This window comes from Indicator indicator, chromosome 10 (assembly GCF_027791375.1).
Source record: "Indicator indicator isolate 239-I01 chromosome 10, UM_Iind_1.1, whole genome shotgun sequence".
Taxonomy (NCBI): Eukaryota; Metazoa; Chordata; class Aves; order Piciformes; family Indicatoridae; genus Indicator; species Indicator indicator.
In genome coordinates, this window is record NC_072019.1 from 1,913,386 (window position 1) to 1,927,097 (window position 13,712).

Consider the following 13,712-nt stretch of genomic DNA (forward strand, 5'->3'; position numbering starts at 1 on the left):
TTTCCGAGGCATCTGCTCTTCCCAGTGGGTCCATTGCTGGCGACAGACTTCACCCTGGGAACTCCCAGCCAAATGTACTTTATGAGAATATGGCACATTATATACATATCAGAATGTTACGTTTTTGTGAAGGGAAAACAAGAAAAGCAGATGAGACATCTCTTTTCTCTTTTTTCCTGTTGCACACAAGTTAAAATAACAGTGGGAAGTTTGCTAAAAGTAGCTACAGGGTTACACAATACATAATTTAATTTCATTTATAGTAGACTATAAATACTGAGAGATTTTTAATTCTCCCCTCCCCCTCTGTTGCTGTGGAATGCTTGTTTGCAAAAATAAATTTATAAATGACTCTTAGGATGGGGCAGGAAAAAAGTGAGTTTGGTATTTTTAATAATGTAAGTTAAACAGCAACTTTAAAAGATTTTTCTTTGGGCTTTTTCTTTTTCTTTTTCCTTTGTATTTTACAAACATTACTAATGTTCAACAATTTCCCTTTTTACACTTCAAATCCACAAAAGAATTATTTTCTGGCACATATTGAGACCATGTGACTGTGATGCAGTATAAAATGATAGCAAAATAGTGAATTTTATACTGATAAAACTGAAAGTGGAAGTGCTCATGATAATCTTTTTCCTATCTAGATGATCATCAAGGCTTTCCAGGAGTAAGGTGTAATTCTCTTCAGATAAACTGAGGGGCAGTTTCTGTACAATGCAGTTTCAGAAGCACTATTTTAGAATTCATCTGCTTTACAGGAATTCTAAAAACTGCTAGAAGATCATCTTGGAAATGTCTGGGAAGCCACATTCAGTCTGTGTTATAACTTCAAGAAACATCAGTACACTTTCAGTAAGGAACTGTGACAGGTGCATGTGTCTTGGCTTGATCTTGAAAGCTGAGTGCTAACAACCAGAAACAAAAAGCTAGGTTTTCTTCAAAAGAATGTATTGAGTGATACAGAAACAATTTTCCTAACAGTAGAGTATTTCACTTTTAAAAGCTTTTTGTAGATTAACATTACTTCTGATTTCGTAAATTAATTCAAGCTAACATTTTTTCCAAACTACCTCCAGTTTATAGGGACCAATTCTTAAAAACTTTTATGAAATGTACAGTTGCCTCCTTCATGTTTTCCAAATCTTGTTTAGGAAGTGATTGAAACTGGATTTTTTTTTTTCTTTAATTTCTATTTCTTTTCTAGTCTGGCAGTACGACTGAGCTAATAAGGAGAAAGCTAGTGAGAATCATCACTTTGGAACAGGAGTTGATAGCAATTCTTGTGTGTATGTATTTAATTCTGTGTGTTTTTATGTGTGCTTGTACAGGGGGAAGTTTAAAGATCTCTGTAGTAGATCAGTCTTAGAAAATGAGAGGGCTTTTTTTTAGTGATGCTTTTACAACTTCCCCAAGGACATATGTGTGTCAGGCTCTTTTATGCTAATTCTGGCTGTTTTAAACAGTGAATTTGATGTTAATGTGAAAATAATTATGATTTATAAAAATAACCCACTTGTGGTAAATGACATGCAAGACCTTATTTTTCTGTGTGAATGCCAAGCTTTTAAATGTAAAATTCAAGTTCATATTATACTTTTGATACCTGTAACACTTTTCATTATGCCTCGTACATATGGAGTATAAATTCAAAGCTTGTGTTTCTGTAGGACGGATACCTCTTTTTGGTGCTAAAATGTTACATTTTACTGAAGGTATTCTGCTACATACTTACACTCTACCTTAAATAAATCAAAACAGTGAGGGATGCTATTTTTGTTGAAACCATGGCATAAAGAACAGATGGTAGGAACGTTACCTTTCAGTGGACATTAATGCAGTTCTGTCTGAACGATCACTGCGCTGACAACACAGCTCTGATACAATTCTTGAAGAATACAGGACTGCCACCAGCTTGTCAAGTGACATCTAGAAAAAAAACAAGTGTTCCTACAAAAGCTTCGCACTTTGAGTTTGAAAATTGCCCATTTCTTGTGAAAGAGTTCTTACCACTGTTAGTATTCTATCTAAATAAGCACCGTGAATACGGGGAGTATAGCTCATTTGCTAAATACATGTTAATAATTATTTCAATTAAATGCACTGATGTTTTGGGGTTGTTTTGGTAGTAATGTGTTTTAAAATACACAATAGTCAAAGATCTGATGAGGTGTTTCCTTTTAAGCTAGAAATACTGAAAATAACTGATAGATAAGTACCTTTTTCAAGTACTTTTTCTGATTTGAAGTAGTATTTGTGAAATCATAGGAAATACTTCAGACTAAATATAAACTGCAAACTTAAAACAGGTATTTCAAGTACCTGTGTGCAGTTAACTGCATAAATTTACTGCAAGTAAAAGCTTAGACTAGTTACTAATGGATTGAATTAAGGGTTATAGTAGTGTTGCATCTTTGAAAGCAGTCCAGTTTAAAATACAGTTCCTTGAACTAGAGTGTGAATGAAGATGAACTTTTCAGTAGAACTTAGAGAAAAGTGTAACTCTGTTGACACTGGATAGCTATACGTCATGTTAAAGATAGTCATCCATGCTGGAGTACATAATATACTCCTAAATATTTACTGTATCTCTAGGTACTAAACAATCTTATTAGAATATTCTAAGTGTTATCCAATACAAAACCAGCAGCAATGAGATCATATGGTTGTCTGCTTCTCCTTTAAGGTTCTTGGAGAGAGGGGAAACTGAAGTAAATGCTGATAGCTGAGACTTCGTAGTGTGGTGACCTTTTCCTACTGTTTTATCTGCTTTTGTTGTTGTCTAACAGTAAGGGGCTGCATGGCATGGACATGTAATTAGGCAATAATTACTGTAATGTTTAAGTAAGTGAGCTAAGGCAGAGTTGCTAAGCTTAAGCATTAATTCAGCATACAATAAAACCCTACCCTTTCACCAAAGAGGAGGCACTGACTCTTTCAAGTTAATAGTGTTGCTTGCGTTGGAAGAACACTTTGACTAACAAAAAAAAACCAGGGCTGTAATTGTGCACTGAAGTTTGCCAGTAAAAACTGAACAGGGGCAAGTTCATTTCATTGAAAACATTAAATGAGTAAAAAGAAGTCTAAATGCAGAGTGCAAGTGTAGACTGGGTAAATGCAGGTTTCCTACTATCTAGCAGATTTAATGGGCTTTCAGTTTGACTGCCATTTCACTGTGACCCTCTTAACTGTTCTTAGTATTAGACTGTTATGTCTAAGACTGTAATGTTCAGGCACTTTAGCTTTAAGAAAGAAGAAAAGGATGTAGTGGTTGGAAGCACAGCAGAAGAAAAACATTCTGTAATGAAGGGCTGTAACGTGATGATCGTATGTCAGGTTTTGTCATGGAAGGGATACAATCAAGAAGGTGGAGAGGGCAGAGAAGGCACATAAAGTGCATACCTCTCCCTTGTGTGATAAATTGAATAAAGACTGGAATAATTTTGGCAAGAAATAGAATTTCAAGTCCGGAATCTTAGATCTGTAGCAAGCAGGGAAAGCATTTGGGATGCTTCTACAATTAGAGTGCAAGCAAAACAGGGGTATTTACCTTCAATCCTATGTGTTTAAAAAGAGAGAAGTCTAAAAGCAGGTATAGATCTGAAGTCAGCAGGGCCAGTCGAAGTGCCTGCTATGTCAGGGCCACTAATAACCGGCCCTAAAATATCTTGCTGCTTAAAACAGCAAACAGTTAAACCTGTTTGTTAAGCATATATCATTGGGGGTTTGTGTTCTTCATTGTTGTTGCTTAATTTGGGCTCATACATGGGTAGGGCTTCAAAAGGGTATTGAACAAAGTATATCTTCTCAGCTTAAAAAAGATACCAGTAGTTTTGGAAATGTATTTTAATGGTGGCTCTGTCTGTAAAAACACTAAGAAATATTTTTCTCCATTGCAAAATGCTGCGCTGCTTAATCACGTACATAACTCATGGCTGCTGTACCAGAAGCATTCATACTGGTTCTGTATTGCTTTGCCCTTCCTTCTCTCTATTAGTGTTGGCTATTTTCTCCTTTCTCATTTCTCTGTCACCTCAGGCCTATACTTGAATCTCTTTCTACATACAAGCTCCCATCCAGTCCTTTTTCACCCCTGTTCTTCTGCCTTCTTGCTGTCATCGAGTGTGATAGCTTAGCTAAATAACCTATACCATAGCTGATGTCACAGCATTTATCTTAAACAGGATACATACTTTTCTTTCTTTTGATTACATAAATCTATATTAATTTGCTCTATCTAGCACATTTTTGGTAAAACTATGTGTAAAGAGCAGTGACAAAAGTATATGTTGGTTATGTCCAAAAACCCAACATCTGCCTGTGAATGGCTTTATTTTTATGAAGTAACAGCTTAAAATTGGCTTTTCAAATTAAAACTTTTTTTCCCCCCTAGAAATTAGTTCAGTGGGTTGGAGCTTTGTACTCTGTGAAATATTATCAAGCTGCTGTTACAGGCAGGATTAGGGAAACGTTTAATAGTCTGGATAAATGAGCAATTTCTTTGCAAAGAAATTGATCAAAGAAAGTGTTCAAAGAACAAAATGTCGAAGTAAACTTCAGCAAAGAATCTATCTTCTTTTTTTTTTTTTTTTTTCCTTTTGGCATTTCATCAGTTCATAGGCTTATTTTGCTATTTGCAGTGGTTCACAGTGGATAAATATCCTGTAAGCAAGCTGTTGTAATGACTTCATTGCTGGAATGGTAAGAGATTTCATCCATGACAGTGTAGTGTACATTGCTGAGGGAGAGTTAAGGGGGAAAAGATAAAACACTAGGACAGTGTATTGTATGCTGCTCTGAGGGCTAGGATTTAAGATTAGCTCATCTCAGCAGAAGATATAGTGTCTTGAAATATGTGTGCTTACATTTGGGTTTATAATTTTCATACTGTAAAGTGTGGTTTGTCTAGGTGTATCTGCATTCTGCATTTAAGTTTAAATATATATGTATTTGCATATATATATATGTGGTATGTTGAGAACTTTTACAAATGCTTCATTAACAAATAATGAATATTGAATAGCTCTTTTCCTAATGTTACCAGCTTCTTAGAGGTAAGCACAACTAGTTACAAATAAAATGTCTTGTTACGGTCTCCTATAAAAGTGCAGTTCTACTCTTTAAAAATAATTCTTTAATAACAATTCTGTATAAAGAAGCAGCAGAGCATTCACAGCTCTGTCTGCTTAGTTATTTGATGTTTGTTTCCAGCATTCTCAGGCTTCTTAGGAGTGTGGTATTTAAGCTGGATGTGCAGGTTAAGTACAGAATCTTTTAGTGGGTAATTGTAAATATTCAGATCCCAGGGCAAGCCTGATTTTAAGATAAACAAACTTTGTCTTGGAGACAATGCTAAGCAAAAAAACTAGGGAAATTTTTATTGACTCTGAGTCCCTGCATTTTTTTTTTTTTTTATAGAGTAGAACCCACACGTTAATTAACTGCCATATGATGTTTAAATTACTTAAACATAACACGGCTTTGTGCCATCCAATAATGAAGGCACTGTCTTGCTGCTACTTTCTATGAAAATACACAAAATTAATGAGAAACGATTTGGATGGGGAGCCTTGATATGTTGAAAATATAATTAACCCTTTGAGTGCCTTAAGACATATCTTCCTTATTAAAGGGGCACTCATTTGGATCTGGAGGCACACAGCGTTTGCTTGACATTGCAATAGAACATTGCCTTAAGTGACAATGCCCTGGGATTTCTGAAGCAGAGAACTCAAAGGGTTATTTTAGACTACTGGTTTGGGACTTCTGTTTCTTAACAGGGAACAAAATGAAATGGTCTTTGAAAAATTCCTTTGTATGCTGTTATTTTTACATGGTGAATCCCATTTGGGTTCATACCTGCATTTGGGTGCAAAATTATTGTAAATCTTCTAAGAAAACAGAACTGGCCTAAAAATCATGAACAGAGAAAAAGAATACTTGGTTACCACCATATGTGCAAATTAAATGGCTTTATTAAATATAAAATTAGGGAGAGATTCACCTTTGTGTTTACCTTGATGAGTGTGTCCTTGTACACAAGATTTGAATAAGGCAGTGACGAAACTATCAAAATACAGTAAACCACAATAATAAAAATGTAATGAGGTCAGTGTTTTTAATTAGCTCATTCCACATTAAAGATGCATGGTGCAGACAACTGTATACTAAAGAATTCCAACAAATAATGCAGTTTAAACTTACTTCAAACCCACATCACAAAAAGAAAGCTGTCGAATTTTAAATTAAACTCTTACAATCCTGGTTATCTGGATTTGAAGATAAATGTGATGCTTTTTTCCCCTTGAAGCGGGGCGGGGGGTAAAGTTTAGATGCATGCAATGCTGAAAGAAATGGAAATAGCAAGAACCTTATTCACAAGGAGTAACAAATTCATTGACTAATGTTTTTATTTGAAACTGTGCACCTTTAGTAGTGTAATGGTCTCTTTTACTGAAGAGTGGGAAACAATTTTCTACTTGCATATGAACTTTCTTGAAATAACCAAGAGTCTTGGCATTGCCTGGTCTGGCTTTGGATGTACATTGTACTGAAACTATTGAATTTTAGGCATTTCTTGTAGACATTTAACTGCAAGTGAAAACCGCTAGTCAAGTGCATTCTGACTGTAGAATTTAAGTACTAAATAAATTCTATGCATATTAGACCCATTTTACCTGGTCTTAGGTTTCATAATAGTGCTGGATTGCTTGTAAGATAGCTTGCACAGTTTAGGGACAGCAAACTGTCTGGCTTTTCTAGGAGGATATTCCTGAATGACATAGTATAGACTTGACAGGGGAGAGTGAAAATGAGCTGCATGAATCTTTATTCCCTTTTCTGTAGCAACTGGACATACACTTTGGTAGCTAGGTGATCAGGCACTGAAATGGAGGAGAGGCAGACAAGCCTACAGCAGTATCATACCAATTTGTTTTGCTTCCTACTGTCTTTATGAATGCCATTTGATAGAGAAGAATTAAATTTAAAGGAATCATTAAACTGATCTTTCATTTTTGCCTGTTGGAATGAAGCTAAAAAGAAAAACTAATCTTCATAAAAAAATTTACAGGATTATTCTTCTCCAGTCAATACTTCCCTGAAGCATAGTATGAGGATGGAACAGCAATAAAATTACATCACTATATCTCACACTTAAAACCCCAAGAGTTACATTGTTTTTTATCACCATCGTGGTAAAGCTGAGGAAAGGACACCAAGTAATTTGCCAAGTCCATAACGTCTGTGACAGAGAATGATCTAGGATTCAGATATCTATGTTTTGAAGTTCTTGAGTCCAGCTGATGCAGCATCTCTTTGCAGTCTTCTGAGTTGCCTGACATCCTGCGTATAGAAAGGAAGACTAAGCTAAGTAGATGGCTGTCCAAGATTTTTTTGACATTGATGAACTAATGGAAGCAGTTTGCCTTCCTCGTGAAGCTTCTGAATATCTGTAGCACCTCCAACAAAAGACCCATTGACAAACACTCTTGGGACCTATGAAGAAAACAAAAGTTGCATTAGTTACCTCTTGCAAATAAAGTAAAAATCTAAGCAAACCCGTAAGGTCTCTAGTTTACATACAACAGTCATGTTCTTACCCAGGTATATTTAGTATTACTCTACAACTGGTACATTTACATAGTATTTAGAAAGAAGGGAAACTTTATTCTGCTTTTGAGGAGCTCATGAACAAAGTCAGTGTATGGGAGATCTTGATAAGATAATTAACTGGAGTGAGACTATATAAAAGGAAGAGATTACAAGGTAGGTGCTAAACACAATGGATTAAATACACCTATATAAACAAAAGCTGTCTTGGATACTTGAATTACCTTAGTGGCAGTAGGGAAAAGATCACCTCAGAGGGAGAGCCAGAGTGTATACAGGGAATGAGAAGGTACAAGACCCTTCTGCTGTTCCTTCTTTTTAATTTAAAGCTTGTATTCCAAGTTTACTTGTCGCAGAAAAGATGAAGAACTTGGTATGGTCACAACCCATATGGAACAGGTATAGTTTAAGTCATTACTTTGGTTGTTACATGTAGTAAGAAAGTATACTCACTGTTCTGCCACCAGTCATCTGTTCAAGAATGTCTTGGAACTGACTTCCATTTGCATTCATGTCCAGTTCTACAGCTGTATAATTTACATTCATACCCTCAAAAACTTTTTTTGCCATTTTGCAGTAGACGCATGTTGTTTTGGAGAAAATCACCACACAGTTGTCTGAAATCATCTCCTGGATGTGCAAAAAGATGGTCAAGTCAGCATGCTTTGTTTTTTAAGTCTCTGTATTTTAACAGTATCAGTCACAAAAACAAATACAGAAGTTTAAAACCTGCTGCTATGGTAACAGCTGCAGGAAAACTACTCTCTGTGAAAGGCATTTTGAGATATTTTTAGCAGGCACAGTTGAGGAGTTCCCAGCTAAGCTACAGCACTAGCTGGGTACTTCTGAAGAATCTTCCAAAATATTGTACTATATTCTCAGTTTTTTAAGATAAGAAAAGCTAGCTCAGCTTCTAAATTTTCCCTACAGGAATCTTAAGCAAAGAACAACCTCCTTTTCTTTAAAAGCAAGAAGAACCACAATGAATTCTATCAAGGCATTTAGCAAAGTATCACATGTATGGTGGGTACAAAACATAACCACTTTACGTTTGTTCTGAAGGTCTCTATGGCAGCCTAGTACTTCCCTTAGGGAAGAGTCCCATACTTGAACATCAAAAAAAAAAAAGCTTCCTATGAACTCCCAAGAAAGACTCAAGCTCAAGAAGTGCAGTTGCACTTGACAATATCCCAAAGAAAATCTGCACTCACGTGCAGTGGGCACTGAGATGCAATTTCAGCAGCCTACAGAACTGTATGGGAGATAAAGTAACTTCTGCTGCTCCAGGTACGCCATTCAATAAAACATATGCTCTAATCTTTGAGGATCTGGAATATGTTAAAATGTAGAAGTGTCTAACTTTCAGGAGTGCTATGACGTTGTGAGAGCAGAGAAATAGGGAGCTAGCGTTAACAATCTCTACCAAAGGCATGACTGACAGCCATGAAGTTGTGCATGGCCTGCATTGACTTCAAAACAGCAGAACAACTGTGCAGTGTGTGGTACAAATGCCATGCAACAGTGCCAATCCTGAACCCTCTTCTGCTCTGCAGTCAGAGACTCCTGAAGTCTGCCACACAAGCTGCATCTCCTTGAGTTATTGGTGCAGCTTTCCCAGTCTGTAAGGCAAATGGGACATGCCAGGGCAAAGGAGTGACACGATGTCTTCTGAGGGGGTGAAAAAAACACTCCTATTTATGCTAAGTTCAGGATGACCTCAGAATATAGTTTAATATCATTAAATTTACTTCAAACCCCAATTGACTCTTTAAATATTTACTTCACTTAGTAGCAATCACTTTACAAGTTTTAATCCCCACCATTGATAGCAATACTGAATGTGAGTAGAGATCTGAAAAAATACTAACTGGAGGCAGCCTTGAAAGATCAAGTTCTATGGCTGTGTATAAATAATACCATTTAAATAATAACAATAATGCATCACTTCAACGTGCAGAGCTAGTTACAGAATCTCTGTGTACGAATCAGAAGAGCTTTTAGGTAACTACAGCTTCCAGGAATGGTGAAAACAAGAACTGCATGATGTTACCTGTATTTGACTCACAACAGCATCATTAGACAATCCCACAGAAGTAGGCTGACTATTCCCCATTCTAAAACTAAAAAGAAATTAGAGTTAAATAGTTGCGCTTTCAAACAAGTTATATTTTATAGATCACAAACTAAAGGCTGGCTTTGTAGTGTTTTGCTTACATATTTAACGAAATTTCTCCATTACATATTATCGTATTTCAGTTACATTACCTCCAGCCATCCGAGTTCTATCACGCCTGAAGGAAGATGAAAACGAAGATGGATGTTGCAGACTTCAAGAATAACCAAGCAGGCTGCCCTCACGAGAGAATCACGTCCCACCCCCGCCCCCAGTGGTAACAAAGACACGTGTCAAATCCGTCACCGGGCTGGGGTCACCGCCCCAACCCGACTCTAACAGAAAGGACCACGCTCGCTTTCATCAAAGGTGGGGATCCCGCTGGCGTGCTGCTCCAACGCCTGCAGGTCCCCTTCCAGCCGCCCGCCACAGCCCCGGGCGGCCCCGCAATCTGCTGCTGCGCTCCCAGGCGAGCCGCTCCTCCGTGGCTCCGTCCAGAGCCCAAGGTCCTGACACCAGGGCAGTTCCCACCCCTGCCCCGCGCGAGGGGCTCCGCCGCGGCCCCGAGAAGCAGGCAGGCAGATAGACAAACCGACCGGCAGACAAACCGACCTACCCGCGCCGCAACCCCACTGCCCCGCGCAGCGCCCTCTGCAGGGCCATGGCGGCCAAGAGGAAGGGGAGGGACCTATCGCAGTCCTCACGGCGGTCGGGCAGCACTCGCAGGCCCCCGCTCCGCCTCCTAGCGCAGCATGCAGCTGCCCGCCGCGCTGCCGGTGTTTTGAGATGCTGTGTGCCGAGCCGAGCCCCGCTGCGTCGCGCCGCCAGGGGGGCAGCAAGTGCCTGAGGTGAGAGCCCTGCTAATGGCGCTGCCGGTGTTTTGATACGCTGTGTGCAGAGCCGAACCCCGCCGCATCGCGCCGCCAGAGGGCGGCAAGTGCCTGAGGTGAGGACCCTGATAACGGCGCTGCCCGGGGCGCGGCGGGAACGGAGCTTCGTAGTCTTCGGGATGCTTCATTCTTGAGCTTGGAGAAAATGGTGCTTGAACATTAACCAACTCGCTCGGTCTTCCCTACCTTCTAGAACCCTATCCCACAGGATTTCTCAAGAAATTCCTTGAAAAGGCCAAAGTTAGCCCTTTACATCCAGGTTCCAGAAGATTTCCCTTCTGACCCGTAGCGTGCAATCCGTGCATTGCTTCTGACCGCTCTGACACTCTTCCTTGAGGCATTCCTCTCCTCCTTCTGTGCGGTCACTGTGCTGCTATGAAGGGCCGGCCGGGCCGAGGCCGGGGCCGTGAGGAGCGTTGGCTCCCTCCGTCCTGCTCGTGTGACCATGCCCGGCGACGGCGAGCAGCTGCTAGACAGCTGACAGGGAGAGCCTCGCTCCCTGGCAACGGACTCAACATCGCTCCCTGGAGGCGGGGGCTCCGGAGCTGGAGCTCAGGCATTCGCGACAGGCAGCCCTCGACCTGGAGGCTGGCGGCGGGGTCCTCGCACGGCTGGCAGAGGGGCTGGGCCAGAGCGAAGCGGCGGCGGCCGGCGGCTCCGGAGCGAAGATGGCGGACGTGCTGAGCGTGCTGCGGCAATACAACACGCAGAAGAAGGAGATCGTTGTGAAGGGCGACGAGGTGATCTTCGGCGAGTTCTCCTGGCCCAAGAATGTCAAGACTAACTATGTCATCTGGGGGTACGTAGCGGGGTCGGGGCGGGCTGTAGGCGGCAGCTCTCCCGGGGAAGGGACGGATGGGGGGGGGGGGCGGAGGGAGAAGTTGCCACGAAGTTGCAGAGGTGCGTCTGCGGAGCGGGGAGGGCTATCACGCCGCCCTTCACTTTCTTCTGCGTAGTGAGGAGCGAGGCGGACGGGGGCGGGTGGCCTGGTTGTCGCTTCGCGTCAGGGCCCCTCGGGAGTTTAGCGAGACCGTGCGCCTTCTCTCCTGGGCACGGTGTCCGGGTAGAGCAGCGTCCGAAGGGCCGGCACTCTCTGCAGCAGGGTGGGCGCTGTCTTTTTGCTGTGCTGCCGGCAGCCGGGTTGGGTAGGGAAGACTCGCCGGTCCATTCGGGAAGCTTCCCGGGACCCCGCCCGGCCAGCCGCCGGCCGGCGTCCCTGTCCTGGGCCAGAAAGGCAGTGGGGCTGGGCTGAGGCCCTTTTTGGGTTCTTAGTCTGTCCTTGCAATCCGGTGGGGCTGGAGGGTTTCAGCGGGTCTAGGTCTTGTAGACTCGTGCAATGGGATGACAGAAGGCAGCTTCTCGAAGTTGTGCTGGGCTTTATGTGAAAAAACACGACGTTATAAACTTACCAGTTTAGTTAATTCGGGCCACTTCTCTTTTCCTGGAGCTTTGTCCTGATGTAGGGAAGTCAGTAAAGTCCAGACCGACCCTCTCTCAGGTCTATACAAGTGGAACTATACAGGTGCTTTGCTTCTCCTCAGCATTCACCTAGCTGAAGTCTTTTCCTGCGTTGGGCCTAATGCAGGCTGTTTGCTAGTTGCTCTTACAGTGATAAGTAAAGACAGGGTTTTAGTTGCTTGAGTGATTCTGCTAGGTAAAATGCTTATTTTTTAGAAAACTTAGAGAAAATGAGGTTTTGTACCTGTTGAATTTGCTAGTGTTACATGTATTGCTTACAGTGCAATGGCTGTCTTTGCTCTCCCTTCCTCTGAATTTAGCAGCTGCTTGCGTTTAATGTCCTAGTTAAAAGAATTTCAGTGAATCTCTCAAAAGAGAAAAAAGTGTTAAGTATCAGATTCAGATACTAATCAAAGGGAGTATGTTGTTCTGTAAAGCTTGATAGAAAAGCAGAAGAACCTGCAAATATGTTCAAAAAATGCCTTGTTCAGTCTGTGACTAGATATTATTGCTACTTTTTTAAGCTATCATAATTATGACATTAACATTAGTATTCCTCCAATATCTTGACTTTCAGTTTGAGAGAAAAAGGAACAAAACCTATTCGTGTTATCTTTTTTTAAATTGTGTTTATATTTTTAAAAAAAATTACTTTGCACTCTATTTAAAACTTGCAATGTGCTATCTTATTACCTGTTTCAAGCTTTCAGAAACTCACAAGGGAGTTATTTGCACTTCCTGGCTGAATAGGGGACAATGGTAGCTAGACTGAAGAGGAAAAAAAAATTTGCATAAGCAGTTTCAAAATTCTTGAAAAGTCTTAGTTCTATTTTTGCGGAGCAACTGTGTAGACAGTTTGTGGTGGTTTCCTTGCTGCAAGTTGCTTTTCCCAAGCAGTAACAAATAATGGTTAACTAGGCAGACAGTTTGATTACCCTTCTGTTGGTGACAGAGAAACCCGTATGCCAGTCTAACTCTCTTACTCCTTAGGAGAGCTTGAATTGGGCCTGGAAATTGTGAACAACAGACAAAAAGACAGCAGCCAGATAGGAAAACTTTATTATGTATATTCAGATAGCTTTATCTTCATGGTTAAGAAGGAGCTGTGGGTGAACAGAGGATGCTCAACAGAACAGCTGAAGTAACCCTATAAGAGCTGTTCATGTCCTCACCTCTTGAGATAGATGTGTTGTAGAACTTTGAGTTTTTTTTTCTGGTTTGTTTGAAGTTAATCTTCTGAACTTTTGGTAGGATCACACTGCCACCCATGCAGATTTCTTGTGAACCACTGTGGAATTATGTCTGTCTAATCCTTAATTTGAAGACACTGTAAAAAGGAGACCAGTTCTGCAAGCCACACTCAATAGTCCTGACACCACTGTTTAGAAGGTGTTAATTTATGTAATTGCCAGACTTGCACAGTAAGTCTGAATACAGAACCTTTTGTGTTCAGGTCACTTGTCAGGGTTCAAACTACGCTTGCACCAGACAGTTGTTTAGTGGCTTAGTCTTTCATGATGTAAATCTTGGTTTCTGCTTTTAGGTGTGTACAGTACGGTTGCTGCAACTGCATCTCTACAGCTGGTCTGGAGAGAGTAATGCAGCCGTGGTGGCATTTTGTCCCTGCTAGAATTAGAAGT

General features: G+C 40.8%; 2 protein-coding genes across 2 annotated transcripts in view; one reads left to right on the top strand and one right to left on the bottom strand.

Moving 5' to 3' along the window:
- Positions 1–5,977: 5,977 nt before the first annotated feature.
- GLRX2 (glutaredoxin 2) lies at positions 5,978–9,939 on the bottom strand. Its single transcript, XM_054384185.1, has 4 exons — positions 9,877–9,939; positions 9,662–9,731; positions 8,065–8,241; positions 5,978–7,497 (listed from the first exon to the last, which is right to left on the bottom strand). Exons 2-4 carry the CDS (start codon positions 9,722–9,724, stop codon positions 7,369–7,371), a joined length of 369 nt encoding a protein of 122 aa, XP_054240160.1. The 5' UTR covers positions 9,725–9,731; positions 9,877–9,939; the 3' UTR covers positions 5,978–7,368.
- Positions 9,940–11,282: 1,343 nt separating this feature from the next.
- CDC73 (cell division cycle 73) overlaps positions 11,283–13,712 on the top strand; it is a 106,395-nt gene continuing 103,965 nt past the window's right edge. Inside the window, exon 1 of the mRNA XM_054384098.1 lies at positions 11,283–11,413. Within this exon, the coding sequence (XP_054240073.1) occupies positions 11,283–11,413 (131 nt within the window). The remainder of the gene's footprint in view (positions 11,414–13,712) is intronic.